This window comes from Seriola aureovittata, chromosome 5 (assembly GCF_021018895.1).
Source record: "Seriola aureovittata isolate HTS-2021-v1 ecotype China chromosome 5, ASM2101889v1, whole genome shotgun sequence".
In the NCBI taxonomy this organism is placed as follows: Eukaryota; Metazoa; Chordata; class Actinopteri; order Carangiformes; family Carangidae; genus Seriola; species Seriola aureovittata.
The window spans coordinates 5,782,691-5,796,509 of NC_079368.1; the positions used below are offsets into that span (position 1 = coordinate 5,782,691).

The 13,819-nt window shown below is 39.4% G+C and overlaps 1 protein-coding gene across 4 annotated transcripts in view; it reads right to left on the reverse strand.

Moving 5' to 3' along the window:
• Positions 1-13,819, reverse strand: part of sema4c (sema domain, immunoglobulin domain (Ig), transmembrane domain (TM) and short cytoplasmic domain, (semaphorin) 4C) — a 99,074-nt gene that overhangs the window by 17,819 nt on the left and 67,436 nt on the right. For all 4 annotated transcript variants that reach the window (XM_056376227.1, XM_056376224.1, XM_056376225.1 and 1 more), the window contains 6 exons: positions 12,004-12,158; positions 6,026-6,088; positions 3,980-4,078; positions 3,370-3,466; positions 2,701-2,820; positions 107-258 (listed from right to left, as the gene is read on the reverse strand). In XM_056376227.1, coding sequence (XP_056232202.1) covers positions 107-258; positions 2,701-2,820; positions 3,370-3,466; positions 3,980-4,078; positions 6,026-6,088; positions 12,004-12,158 — 686 coding nt within the window. The remainder of the gene's footprint in view (positions 1-106; positions 259-2,700; positions 2,821-3,369; positions 3,467-3,979; positions 4,079-6,025; positions 6,089-12,003; positions 12,159-13,819) is intronic.

Genomic DNA, 13,819 nt, shown 5'->3' on the forward strand with positions numbered 1-13,819 from the left:
AAACTCCCAGAGATACTCCTCACAGAGAGAGAGGATAAAGCAGTTTTAGGGGGTTCCTAATTGAATCTGCTCAGAGATCAGCTCTGATAATAAACTGGAGTGGTACCTTGCAGACGCGGGCCACTCTGGCCACAGTGAGCTCCGTGTCACAGTCCAGCTCCAACGCTCGCTCACTGAAGAAGAAGTAAATCTTGTCGTCGTCCCCCTCCTTGCTGCCGCTGCTCTCCCTCACCAGGGCTGAACCCACAAAGTCCGGCTCTGTGCACACACGCACACACACACACACACACACACATGCACACACAGAAGAGTATGGTTTCAGAAAGTGTATTTACAAACAATAGTGAAGACATACAGTACGTGAATAATGAACAAATAGATAGCCGCAGCCTGAAGGTGCATTCCGGACCCCATACACACACACACGCACACACACACACACGCACACACACACACACACACACACACGCACAGACACACACACGCACACGCACACACACACACACACGCACACACAAATCTAGACACACAAGCTTGACACCTTCATCTCATTCCCTGCCACCTCTTCTCACCTCTCTGTCTATTTTCTATCATCACTCTCTCCTTCGCCTCATCTCTCCTCCAGTCAGTTCTCGCTCTCTGTCTCTCCAGTGCTCCCTATTAGCGGTCCATTTTGTGTTTCTCACTTCCTCTCACGTCCTCCCTCTCGTCTGTCTCTGATTTTCTCTATATCCAGTCCTCATTAGATTGTGAGCGATATTTTTTTTAAAAGGCAGATACAGACATTTTCGGACTGAGGCAGCTAGGGGCTTTAAATTCCACCATATTTATGCAAAAGTTTTTTTTTTTTTTTTTTTTTAATTGCAAGGATACACTATTTCCTCAGATGGTCTGTTCGTTTCGGTATAAAAGCCTCTGAAGCAGCATTTTAAACCTTCACGGGATGCTACAGTTCTCCACTCAAACCCAGGCCAATTAAATGCTTTTAGACTGGTCAGAAGCACCTTGAATTAAAGTGAGGCTAGCTTCATTGCAGGTCTAGTTTTTAATAAAACCTCTGTATCAGCATGAACACAAAACTTACACATCAAACCCCCAAACCTCAGCCTCATCTGTATGTTCCTCCTTCCTCCCCCTCCATTCTCCTCACCTTTCTCTCTATCTTTTCATCACCAATCCTAATGCCTGTTCTTTTATCACCCATTTTTCCTGCTGCAACTTCATCCTCTTCTCTACCCTTCATTTCTCTCGAAGGGGCTCACTCCCCCTCCCCTCCTACATCTCCCAAAAAGATAACGATCCTTCACTGTAGCAGAGTCCTGCGCTTCATTTCCTGCAACTCATTTCTCTTTCTCTTGTTCTTTTGCATGTTTCTGGATCGTATTTTTTCTTAATGAAATCCGGTTAAAAAGAAGCAGCTGTTATCAAGCCTAATGGGATTTCTTTTATTTGAATACATATGTCATTTGTCAGTTTTGCAGTGTCTTGGCAGAAGAAAAATATTAAACCTGAACTAAATTCCATACGAGTATCAATGAATAGATATTTTACCATCAATTTTAATTTTCTTCTGAATGGAGTGCTGCAGGAATGACGTAGGGAGCTAGCGTCTCCCCGGTTCCCTCGACAAAAAGCCAATAGGATTTTTACATTGACTTTTGGTTTACTGCAGAAAATAAACCCTGTGACAAACAAAAGTTTATGATACTTACAAGTTTTTGTTCTGCAGGATAATCTTCAATAATGAACACCACTTTTATGATTTTAAAGCCTAGATACAATTGCCCGAAGTAAATAACATTAGCATATATAAACAAACTACATCACAGTCACATGACTTCAATGTCACCGCCACAAAACTTCCATCTTGTGGTTTGATTTAGCTCTGACCTCTTCTACAAAAGCCTTTCCTCTTACAAAGTTAGTAGCCTAATAGTTTGCAAAAGTGCAGGTGCAGAGTATAAACACAACGAGGCCTAAACAAGGCTGTAAAGGTGGACTGGTAAGTAGTTTGGTTTTTGTTTTCGGTGTGAGGACGTTTAACATCCCTGACAACCTTCCGTAGTTTCATTTATACAATTGTTAGCAACAGACCTTTTTAAGAGACCTAAAAGCTTAAATAAATCACGACTCGGGTATTTACTGACGTGGAAGTGGAATAAAACATGAAAATGTCCTGAGCTTGTGTTAACCACAGACCTCATTTCGGTCATCAAACCAAATTCCCATAAAAAAAAAAAACATAAACTTCGGTTGAGGGAACCGGAAGTGCTAAAGTGCTAACTGTTGTGCAATAAGCCTGTGTAACACAGGCTAAAGTGCTAACTAATTTTCAGGTTTTGGACTCATTCCTGCAGCACTTTATTAGTTAAACTTTAACAGGTTGCTAAACCCCATCTCAGCACACTACAGTGACCATCACAATACTGGGCATCTTTGGACTGTAGTAAGGTAGTTTTTCCAAAACCAAAAACACACCCAGAGTGCAAAATATGTAAGAAATGCATAAACAGTGTATTTATCTGCTCTAACGTAAGAGACAAGCATTAGCATGCCAAGCAACTTGCTGACGACTGCCAACGCTCATAAACTTATAAGCTAGTAAGCTACACTGATATCTCCTTGGACCTCCCACCATTCCTCCCCCTCTTCTTCTCTCCCTGCACCACTTCTTTCTGTCTGTCCTCTTCTTTCACTCACCATTGAGCCAGGCAGGCAGGTATTCGCTCTTCATGCTGTACTGCTGTTGGCCTAGGTTCCTCAGAATGACTGGCTCTGTACCCAGGAAGTTGTTAAGTGTCGCTGAGTATAGCTCCTTATCTGCACCAACAAAACACAAGCTTTAGTTTCATACTTTTTTTTTTTTTGCAAGCAGAATTACAGGCGTACAATGAGAGAGGGTCAATGGTTCAGCAGGGACACACAAAAAGAGAACAGTGAATTGGTGCCTGTAGAGTCAGTGGAGCCATCCACGCTGAAGTGAACGCAGCATGCAAAGTTAAATTAGACTTCTGGACTCGGAGCAATCATATAGCTACAAAACAGATGGGAAATGCTGCAGGAGCAGTTTGTGGAGATCTGATGCACATTTTATGCCTCTGTTAAAGCTGTAAAAATATGGGGCTGCTCACTCCAATATAAAGACTGCTGAGATGGAAAAACAGGGGCTGGCTGTGTGTTTAGTGTTGATATAAATGTCATTGGATTTACAACGAAGGATTAATCTTTCTTTTTGTGGTGAAATGATTCTTTAATGATAATTAAACATGTTCAGAAACATTTAGAAACCTGTATTTGAATGTACGCATGTAAAGCTGTGTGTGCACTGTGCTGACACTAACACATTCATATGAATACACATATACTTACCCACTATCAGGCCAGTGTGCCCCTTGGCAGGGTCATATGGGCATTTGCCCTTCCCATCTTCCAGGGCTGCAGTGTTGAGGGTAAAATAGTCTGCATTCTGTGCGCACACACACACACACACACACACACACACACACACACACACACACACACACACACACACACACACACACACACACACACACACACACAAAATAGGGAAAACAGGTGGTTCGTGGTCAGTATGTATTATGACACATATGACACAGCTGCGAGCTCTGTCTGTCCGTTACAAGGACCATAGCGTCACCCTTCGCCATGTTGTCCTGTTGCATCAGCGTCACATGTACGCACACACACACACACACACACACACACACACACACACACACACACACACACACACACACACACACACTCTAGCATCCACACATTCTGCTAACACAGCGTGAGATATTTTTTTCCCGTTGCATTTATTTTTATTTTGTCACACGGTGGTCTTGGCCTCAGGTCAGCCGGCAGACATCTCAAGTTGACACCTGTCAGCACTGGCTCGCTATAACTCACTTTCTAGGGAAAGACACACATACTAAACACACACACACGCGCGCGCACACAGGTGCACACTCACCACGTAGGCGCATTTGGGCTGGAAGGCGTAAGTGCCGCAGGTGTAGAGGAGCGTGTGGTCGTAGCTCTGCAGGAAGCGGATGTAGTTGAAGCACTCGGTCTGTGAAGGAGGGAGGAGGGATTGTTAGAGTGCTGTTGTCAAATCACTCTGGTGCTGTTTTGTCCTCTGTTAAGGTGAAGCCCAGTCCATTCAGCATTGTAAAACATCCTCTGAGATTTAGTTTGACTATAACACTTCAATGAGGCTTCTTTTAAATCCTCAGTCATCTGAAATACCTCAATAACCTTGAAACCAGACAATGTTTTCTTATAATATCCTTTATCAAAGATGTGTGACTGGCTGTGCAAAAAGAAACACTAGCCATTTTTTTACTTTTTGGGCTCACAAACAGGTAAGTAGGAAGTATATTTAATTCTTCTTTACTTATTCAATAACTTAAGCCCTGTTTAGTGTGCTACTGAGGACATCACGTAACAGACACAACCACATTATCTCAGTAACATTTCAGATTGTTTCCACTCAAAAGAATACGTGAGTGATGTGAGTTAACAGTATAATATATGCACTGTTTCATGGGAAGTGCCCTTTAATGCCTCCACTGTGATGAACACTAAGGCCCTTTGAATGGAATTGGAAACAGATGCTCACTCATGATGCGTACTAGAGGAATGAATAATTCAGTGCATCCAGTTGATGTTGCCACTGCAGCAGCAAAAACAATATCTGTATCTCATGGTAATACAAGCAATTTGATTTTCTAAAAATTCATCTTTACAGCTCCTGCAATCACTGGGGATAATCAGGATGCGATGGCAGATGAGCCTCTTTCAAGCCCTAAACTACAACATAACATAAAAAGATTGATCATTAAATATAATGATGGGCAGTGTAAACGCCATATGGTTACTCTTGCACAAGTAAATCACTGTTACCATATGTATAAAAGCATTCAGATACTGGACTAAAGTCGATGTGCTTTTGCTTTAGCTAAATGATCACAGCCAATCCTGCATGATGTTCAAAATCGAACCAAAAACAACTGGAAACTGTCGATTCTCTGACGGTGAAGTTTAAAAACGCATTAACTTTTAATGACCATTTGAAAGTATTTTTAAAGCTCCACTTGTACTAATTTCTCAACATGTATTTTTTACTTCAGTTTAGTTAAAGTAGTGATGCTGCTGCAGCACGCCAGCAAACTATTTCCACTTCTGTTTAAAACCACATCAAAAGTTACTGTTGTGCAACGAGAGGAGTTTTAGCTCTGTTTCAAAAAGCTCTGTGGGATTCTATAAAATATTTAAAGAGACTTCTTGCAAATGTACATTATGCAGCCTAAGCAGTGAGGGGCTCGTGCTGAGACTAAAGCATGGAGTGGGGGCCAGTTCACTTCCCTCTCTGTGCATGAGTTAAGACTGAATTACATTATCATTATAAAATATTTGGCGAAAGTTGAAAATCATGATGAGATGGGTTGCATGTTTTTATCCGATTGAAGTAGGTACATCTTTAGTAACAAATTGGAAGCAAATGCATTTATTAAAGTCACAGCTTCTTGCTGAGACTTAGATTGATCAAAACTTGAGTTAAGACGAGGTCATTTTAGTGTTTGTTATATATTTGTTATATACATATATATATATGTTATATATATATATATATATATATATATATATATATATATATATAAATATTGTATTAAATGGTGCGTTTCCAGCGTTGTATTCTGTTTGGGATTACTTCACTCTTTATCACTTATTCAATTCTTTTCGGAGCAAGACTACCATATACATTTTTAATGTTCAAGACAAAACACTTCCTGAATTGAACCACCTTAAAGTTGCTGATGCTAACCCTGTCTGGAAGATGCACTTTCACTGTGTGCTAATGTAATGACTGGAAGGTTTCCAGTTTGAGACTCCAGACTGACTTAATAAATGTAATTGAGTAAAATAAAGTGAGTAATGGTGCTCTAATAAGACATCGTCTTAAAAATGTCTGCCAGTTTGTAACCCCAGCAACTCTGTCAGCTAAAATTCAGGTTACCTGGTTGTTCTTCCCCTTAGCGACACACTCTCTCTTCTTATCCTGCGGGGCGGGCCAGTCAATCTGGAGGAGAGAGAGAGACAGATGTGATGACTCCAGGAAAGATGAAATCTGCTTTTGGCCCATGAGCAACACATTCAACTATTCAATCATATCATGTATCAGTGTATAGATTATTTTCATTCAGTGGCGTAGACCAGACTTATAATGCAGAAATCAGCTGTAAATGGCATCAGCTCATCTCTGTCTGATAGAGTGATAGAGACACATCATGGCAAAAACAATTCACACTTTCCTTGTAGCCATTTTGCTCAACTTGGCCAATAGTCTCTGCACTCTTGACCACCGGCTGCTGTAACTATAGCAACAACCACAGACTGATAAATTATTATACCATAGTTTTACCAATATATTTTGGTGCTGAAAAATATAAATGTATCACAGATGCAGTGTAAAAGGCAAATAAAGGTGGAGGTGCAGACTTTTGATCCATCAAGTGTGTGCAAAGAAGTTTCTGAAAAACTATTTCAAATTATTTCAAATAAAATTTTACATTATTTTTACATTATTTACAACATTCCACACACTGAGCTGCCCAGGTGGTGCCAGGATAAAGCATCACTGCAGAGACCCAGATTCAGTCCCTGGCATCAAACACATCAAACACACTGTTGGGAGGTAGGAAGCCGTGAGGTCCCGCTCCCTGATGATTACACTGTTGTTTAAAGGATCAAAAACAGACTGACAAGAAGGTGAACCATAACACACTGTCCCACCAAGGGTCCAATTCTGCTGAAACATGTGAGGGACAAGCAAATAATAAAAGAAAAAGAATGGTGCACCTTCTGTCCATACTACCTTTTACTGATGACTGTTATTTAGGTTTATTTGCAGTAGCTGCTTTTTTTAATGACTGTGCGACACATGGCTGAACTTTGCTCTATTGAAAGAGGTCTAAAATATAAACTGTGTTTACTGAGGACTTTCCACACCATTAGAAATAATTACGCCAGCCATTACAGGCTGAGAGCTGCAGTAATTTCAGAATTAAACTCTGATTTAGTTGACTGGATTTAAACCAACAGCAATCAAACAAACGGATTACTGCCACATACCAGTAGTCATAAACTTGAATAACACCTACTTTTATATCGTGTAATAATTCTGACTTTTAATGGTCTTGAATAGAAGAAGCGATGCACCTGGTTTATCATGAAAATGAACTTTTGTGTGATCCAATATTTAAAAGTCATTCAATATTTGAGCATAAAAATGTCTCTAGATACAATACATATCAAATTTTGTTCCAGTTCCTATCTGATATGATAATATACTACTCTCAACTGCTGTCCACTGAATATCCACATTTAAATTTCAGTCTTCCTATGTTCACTGGAGAAATGATGGCGTTATAATGGTTAAGATTTAATAACTGAATTAATCATTGGGATGAAATATTACCTGTAGACTCTGTGGTTTCAACTAATGGACTTTTAAACTAAGACCAGATCAAATTAAGCAGCAGTTTATTGGTATTTCTAATTTATTCTTATTTATCACTCGTCACTCTCAGCTTTATTGTATGATCAGTCTTCGTCTGCTTCACACAGATCAGGTACTTTACCAAAAAAATAAAAAACCTGTAGCAAGTAGCTGGAGCTTTCACTGTTAATGACAAACATCCCACAAAGACACGTCTGCCAGAATAAATCTCCTCTGCCTCACATTAACACACGGAACTAATAATAAGCAACGGCCCGTGGGGAAATTCTCCAACTCTCATCACATTAGTGTCTTTATCTTAGAGTCTTTGTGCGACAAATAGATTGTAGAAAGTAAGTGCGGTTAACAGCGGGATCTTACGTGGTCAGTGAAAAGGTCTCAGCTGTTGAAAATGAAGTGGAAACATTTATTTTGGGAAGGAACTCAGTGTTATTACATGACCACTCGGATTCAGCGTTTTTTAAAAGCACGTGCTAATCTCTCATGTTTAATCTCACAGTGCATCAGCGCACTCTACGCATTGGCCAGTAGCAAATGAATAAAGAAAAAAAAAAAAGACCTTAAATTGAACAGTGGTTCTCAAGTAACTCAAAGTGCTGGCTGAAAGTGTGATATGATTTGCAGAGGAAGGAGCAGTAGACATGTGAATCATATTTCATGTCATTTCAGCTCACAGCGTGGGACTTATGATTAGTGAAACGCTGTAAAGTATAAAGCTGGAACAAGGTAAAACCTGTACAAGTGAGTCTGTGTTTCCAAATGGAACGACTGAACACAATTAATAAATGAAATAATGAAACAATCCACAATCATCATGGGAAAGAACATAACTAAATGATTTTTCTTTACTTTAGGTCCCTGAATATCAGAGGTGTACTGTGCCTGCAGGTTTAACAGCCGCTAAGACAATGACTGCGGTACGTTGGAAGCCCCTACACACTCGTACCTCAACCATCAGACAATGGGTTCTAATTTTTCTTGACGTCATTCACATGGAGTTAGCAGCGGCTAGTATGAATGGGGCTGAAGAGATGAATGTGAATTATAACTGTGATTATAGCTGGTAAAAACACTGAATAAAGCAGTTTCACATTAAAAGTCAGCGTTTCGCTGTACGGCGGACATGACACATTAGGGAAGGGCTGGGAGCTGACGTCCGATGACTAAAGTCCTTTATCCAGTTATAATATATAGTTGAAAATGACCAAGGTGTAAAAAGTGTATCTTAAAAATGTGGCTTTAAACTGGGTAATGCTGACACATGAACAAAGCGGATATGATGTCATTCACAGGCGATCAAATGACATGTACCATTACCAGAAAATCACATATTTCTCTGGTCTGAGAATTGCTGGGAACATCTGGGATAATCTAAGAAGAAAACTCAATATAAAAATATATAGCATAGGTAATTTTGAGACATTTTAATGTGGAAATGTTACATATTATAACTTTAAGTGTTCCACAGGTCCTGTTCCTGGTTCTATATTTATCTATCTATTTATTTAATCTTATTTTGTTTGGTTTAGTTTTGTGGATGGTACTTATGATGTTATGGTATGTTCACTGGCTGCACAACATTATGTTTATGTGTCATTTTTGTGAAAGTGGAAAATAAAAACATTCAAAAACAAAAAATAACTAAATTATGCAGAGGAAGACACTTCAGACACAAACGGGAGCTGTCTGTCTCTGAAAAACCATCCGTAGAAAATGTCCAGGGAGGAAAGACAGACATGAAAGTAATGAAGAAAGACAGTGAGTGAGGTGGCAGCAAAGACATAAAAAAAGAAGCAGCTAAAGGAAGGAAGGAGGAGGAGGAGGAGGATGAGGGGTGAGAGAGTGATGGGCAGATGGTGACAGAGGGGATGGGCTATTCCCTTGTCCTTGCTCAGTCATTTTTCTGTGTTGCCTCTTTCCCTCTACGTTGCACATTGGGGGCTGACAACAGGTGGTCTTATCATTACTGTAAGTCTCATGGCCCTCACTCAAACAGCCTGTGCCTGTGTATGTGCGCGTGTGCATCTAATAACTGCTCATTACAGCGGTAAATCAGATAACAATTCCCAAACCGCTGTAGGCTGCTCACTACGCCTTCATTGGACTGCTGTAATTGTATTGATTGCAATATGGACCAATTACTGAGGAAACTAGGCAAAACCAGATCAAGTCTCTCAGGCTTAGCAGCTCTGTGTGTGTAAGTGTGTGTCAGGTCAAGTCAAGGGTATTTATCTAGCGCTTTTAACAAACAGTTTTCCCCGGAGTGCTTCACAGAAAAACAAGATCCACAAATTAAAACAAGGACAATAAAAAACATGATTGAATAAGTGCATCATAAACTCTGAGAAACTGGGCCAACGTCTGCGTAAGTGTATACGTGTCTGAGCGCCTGTGTACACCCACACATTCACAGTGGATATGTTTGTGCTGATAGAAGTGAAATACTGGAGCCAATAGCTGCACATATTACGATCTTAATATCTGGCAGCATACTCACACTATTACTGTTGGAGGCTTTTAGCACCAGATAAAATAAATAAACCTCCAATTAAAGTAATAACCTGGCAAGATTTCAGAAAACATCTCAACTGATTCCAATATGTATAATGATAGGCTACTGTAAAAATCTCTATCCTAATTAACAAGAAATCTAATTTTCATGAGACGTCTTTGCTGATTTTCATAGTTCAACTCAGTTGAAAGATTTTATACACGGAGCCGAAAACAGACAAAATCTAATAAAGTAAAGAACCCTCCAAATATAACTGAAAACATCAAATTATTATTAAAATATTCTTGGTAATATATTTAAAATGGAGTATAAAAAGAAAGATAAAGCTTCATACTTTTACTTTTACAGTTGGTTTAAAAACAAACCAAAGTTTTTCTCTGGCCCCAAAACTAACAAAATGTTTTAAAAGGTTATCAGACAAGTCAAGAACAACATACATCAATGAATAATTTTGGTTTTATAAATATGAAATGTAAAGAGAAACTGACTTTGATGAAGACGATGGACTTGAAGATGAATATGAAGATAAAAGCACGATGTCTGTCGACTTCCAAGTAACTCAACTTTGCTAACATTAGCTTGCTGGCTAAAATGTTTGATCTGCTGTTACAAGAATATATATAATATATAAAAAGAAATAAAATACTTTAATACATATAATAATACATACTTTAACTTTCAGTTGGTTCAAACAGACAAAGCAGAACAAAAAACAAAAAAGCCGTGATGGCTAAACACACTGAGCACTAGCCTGTTCAGCTAGCTACTTTGCTGAAGCTAACTTTATAAAGCCGCCAGTCAGTGCAGTGTCTGTGCTGTTAATCATCTGTATAATATACTTTGTATTTCTGTAGCAAGCTAATGTTAAAGTTATACTTCGAAGTGCACGAACTTTTTACATTTCATATTCATAACACCAACAGTTTTTATTGATGTTTTTTGTTTTTGACTTCTAATAACCTTTTAAAAAAAAAAGGTTGGTTTCGGGGCTCCATGGTTTTCTCCCTGGGCCAAAAAAAAAAAATCCTATGACACTTTGGTTTTTGGTTTATCCTTTTAAAAAACAGTTTATTAAACTCCTAAAAAACCTGTGTGTTAAACCAAAACCAAGGCTGTGTTCTGCCTTGGAAATGTTGATGGAGGTACAGAGCTCTTAGCTGCAGCAATTAATACTTTTTATTATATTTTTGACCCTTCAAGGAGGACACACTAATAAATTTTGAGTAAGTACCAAGATGCTTGACAGTTTGTACATTATTAGCTTCTACAAGGCCTGAAAATTCCATAAAAGAAATATGGGCCAGACCAATAAAAGCCCCGACAACTAGTATGACTCAGTCAGCTTCATTACGGTGCTATTAGATTCTTTGATTATCTGCCAGAGTTTCTTTTTTTGTGTGTTCTCAAATGTCCTTGAGTTCAAAAATGAGCCAAAAAATATAAAATAAAAAATAAAAATAAAGAAATAAAATAAGGTCAGTCTGCAAGTTAATTGGCAACCAAGAACAGTGGCACAGGCAAAGGCGATGCTGGTTGTTTCCTTTCCTTTCCTGCTTATCCAAGCTGAACCTTTGTAAGATCTAATATACTTTCATACAAGAGTTATATCACAATTTATTTCAGAATTGAATTTGGTGTATTCAAATTAAGCATTTGAAATGAGTGTTTATCTCGGGAATGCTCGGTTACCAGGCCGTGTGGAGGAGATGATACCTTTTGTTCCCGAGCTGTCCGTCACAAAGCACTTTGATATTAAATCTTATGTGAGTTAATTTCTTGCATTTCTACAAAGGCCTTTCAGAGTGTGTGGGTGTTTGCAGCAACAGTCAGGCAGTGTTGTTGATATAATTGTTTTTCTTGAAATCCTTTCTTGTCCATATTGAACATTTGCAAATTTGAATCCCCCGCACTGGTGTATGTGCATCTGTGTGTGTGTGTGTGTGTGTATGTGTGTGTGTGTTACCTGTGGTCGGAGCTGTCTGCTGATGTCGTTGGGGTCCAGGGCGAACAGCGTCTCCCGTGCTCCGACATACAAAACCCTCTCGTGGTCAGACAGAGTCAGCATGCTGTAGTTGAACACCCCCTGAACGCTGAACCTCGCCATGCTGTCCAACACATCTTTAGAGAGACACACAAACACATCATTACATCACCGATAACACCTCGCTGCAAAATATCTCATCTTTCCTGTCAGCTGATCCGCTGACAGACGACAGAATAAAACCTGAGAAGAACATTTCACACTTTAGTTGCTGAAATTTGTCGATGTCTCAGCTTTTTCACACCACTGAGCCTCGCCCACCGCCTATAGCTTAATGTCATTCATCCTGCTTTTGCATGACACATCTCCCCCACACTACTTCTCTCCATCAAGTACAGAGTCAAACCTCTGAGAGCTCTTGAACATTTGAACCCTGTGGCCAGCTCGTCTTACTCGTGATCTTCAACCATATCATTTTGCATTTACTTGCCCAGATTTCTGCAAACATCACCTAGTTTTTACATTTTATATATATAAAAGGACCTAAGCAGGTAACAAGCCAGATATTTCCTTCAGGACTTTATGGGGAAAAGAGGGAGGAGGTGAATATTGCACTTATATTTGCACGACTCCAAAGGAACGCTAATGTTTCTCAGTGTCTGTGTGTAACTGTGTGTTTGCTGTATCAGCTTTATAAAAGGGATAACTTAATAATGTTGTGTTTACAGCTTGTTGCGCTGCCCTCTTGTGGCCAAAAAATCAATTAACGCAGATGTAAGTATCAACGGTTTTGCTGGTGATATGGGTATTAGCTTGTAACAGGCCTCTTATGTAATTTAAGTGGCTACAAGATTCAATTTGACCCCATTTACACCTGTATTAAGTGCTCAACTATCAAAGTACCCCAGTACATTTAGAGTAATTAACAATTAATACACTCTGAGAAGCAGGAGTCCTTCGTTTAAAGACTGCTCTAGACTACTCTAAAAACTGTGAAAAAGTCACAAAACGTCGTCACAACATGAATGTAAAGCAGTTTAACTACATGCTCACACGGTTATAACTCATCAGGCCCTAATGGGTTTGCTGAAACTAACCACAGCGTCTATCTCCAAGATCTGCTGTAAATTATTCCTGCAGGATGGAACGCTGCACTGAAAGCTTCCCAAGCTCCGTATTTACTTTGAGAACCTGGAGCAGAAGCAGAAGTCTTCAGGGCGAGTCTGATAAGTTCCAGATCTGCATGTCAGAAGTGAGATAAGGCGGCCGTGTATTTGGAAAAGCTGTGCAAATAAACAAGAGGCAATGATGCGCTCTTAGACCAGCCCTTGTTTTGACAAAGATTGCAGTGGCGTGCACCATTACAGCCACCAGCTGTCAATCCAGCGCCACAGTTCGGCAACATCTACAGCTTTTAAGAGAAGGATCTTGATGAGAACAGATTCTGGGAATGATGGAAAGGCTGCAGGTCTGTGCAGAATAACAATCATTTTTTTTATCAGTGAAAGAAATAAATCCTCAAAAGCTTCAATCACCTGGTGCTTTAATGTGAGTTTAAAAGTGAGCTTGTTGTTGAGCCAGATGTTTGTAATCACACACTTGTTCAATAAAAATTCCATTAAGGTAATTTTCAAATTGACAAAAAACAGCTAATCTTATTTCAGAAAAGAACCTCAATTGTGTTTTGCCTCAGTTTAACACAGTTTTTAGACTAAAGATTGTTAAAGGACATATAAACTCGGCATTGCAGCATCGAGAAGACTCCTTCCATGGAAGAGACGCAGCTTAATCCAGGCTC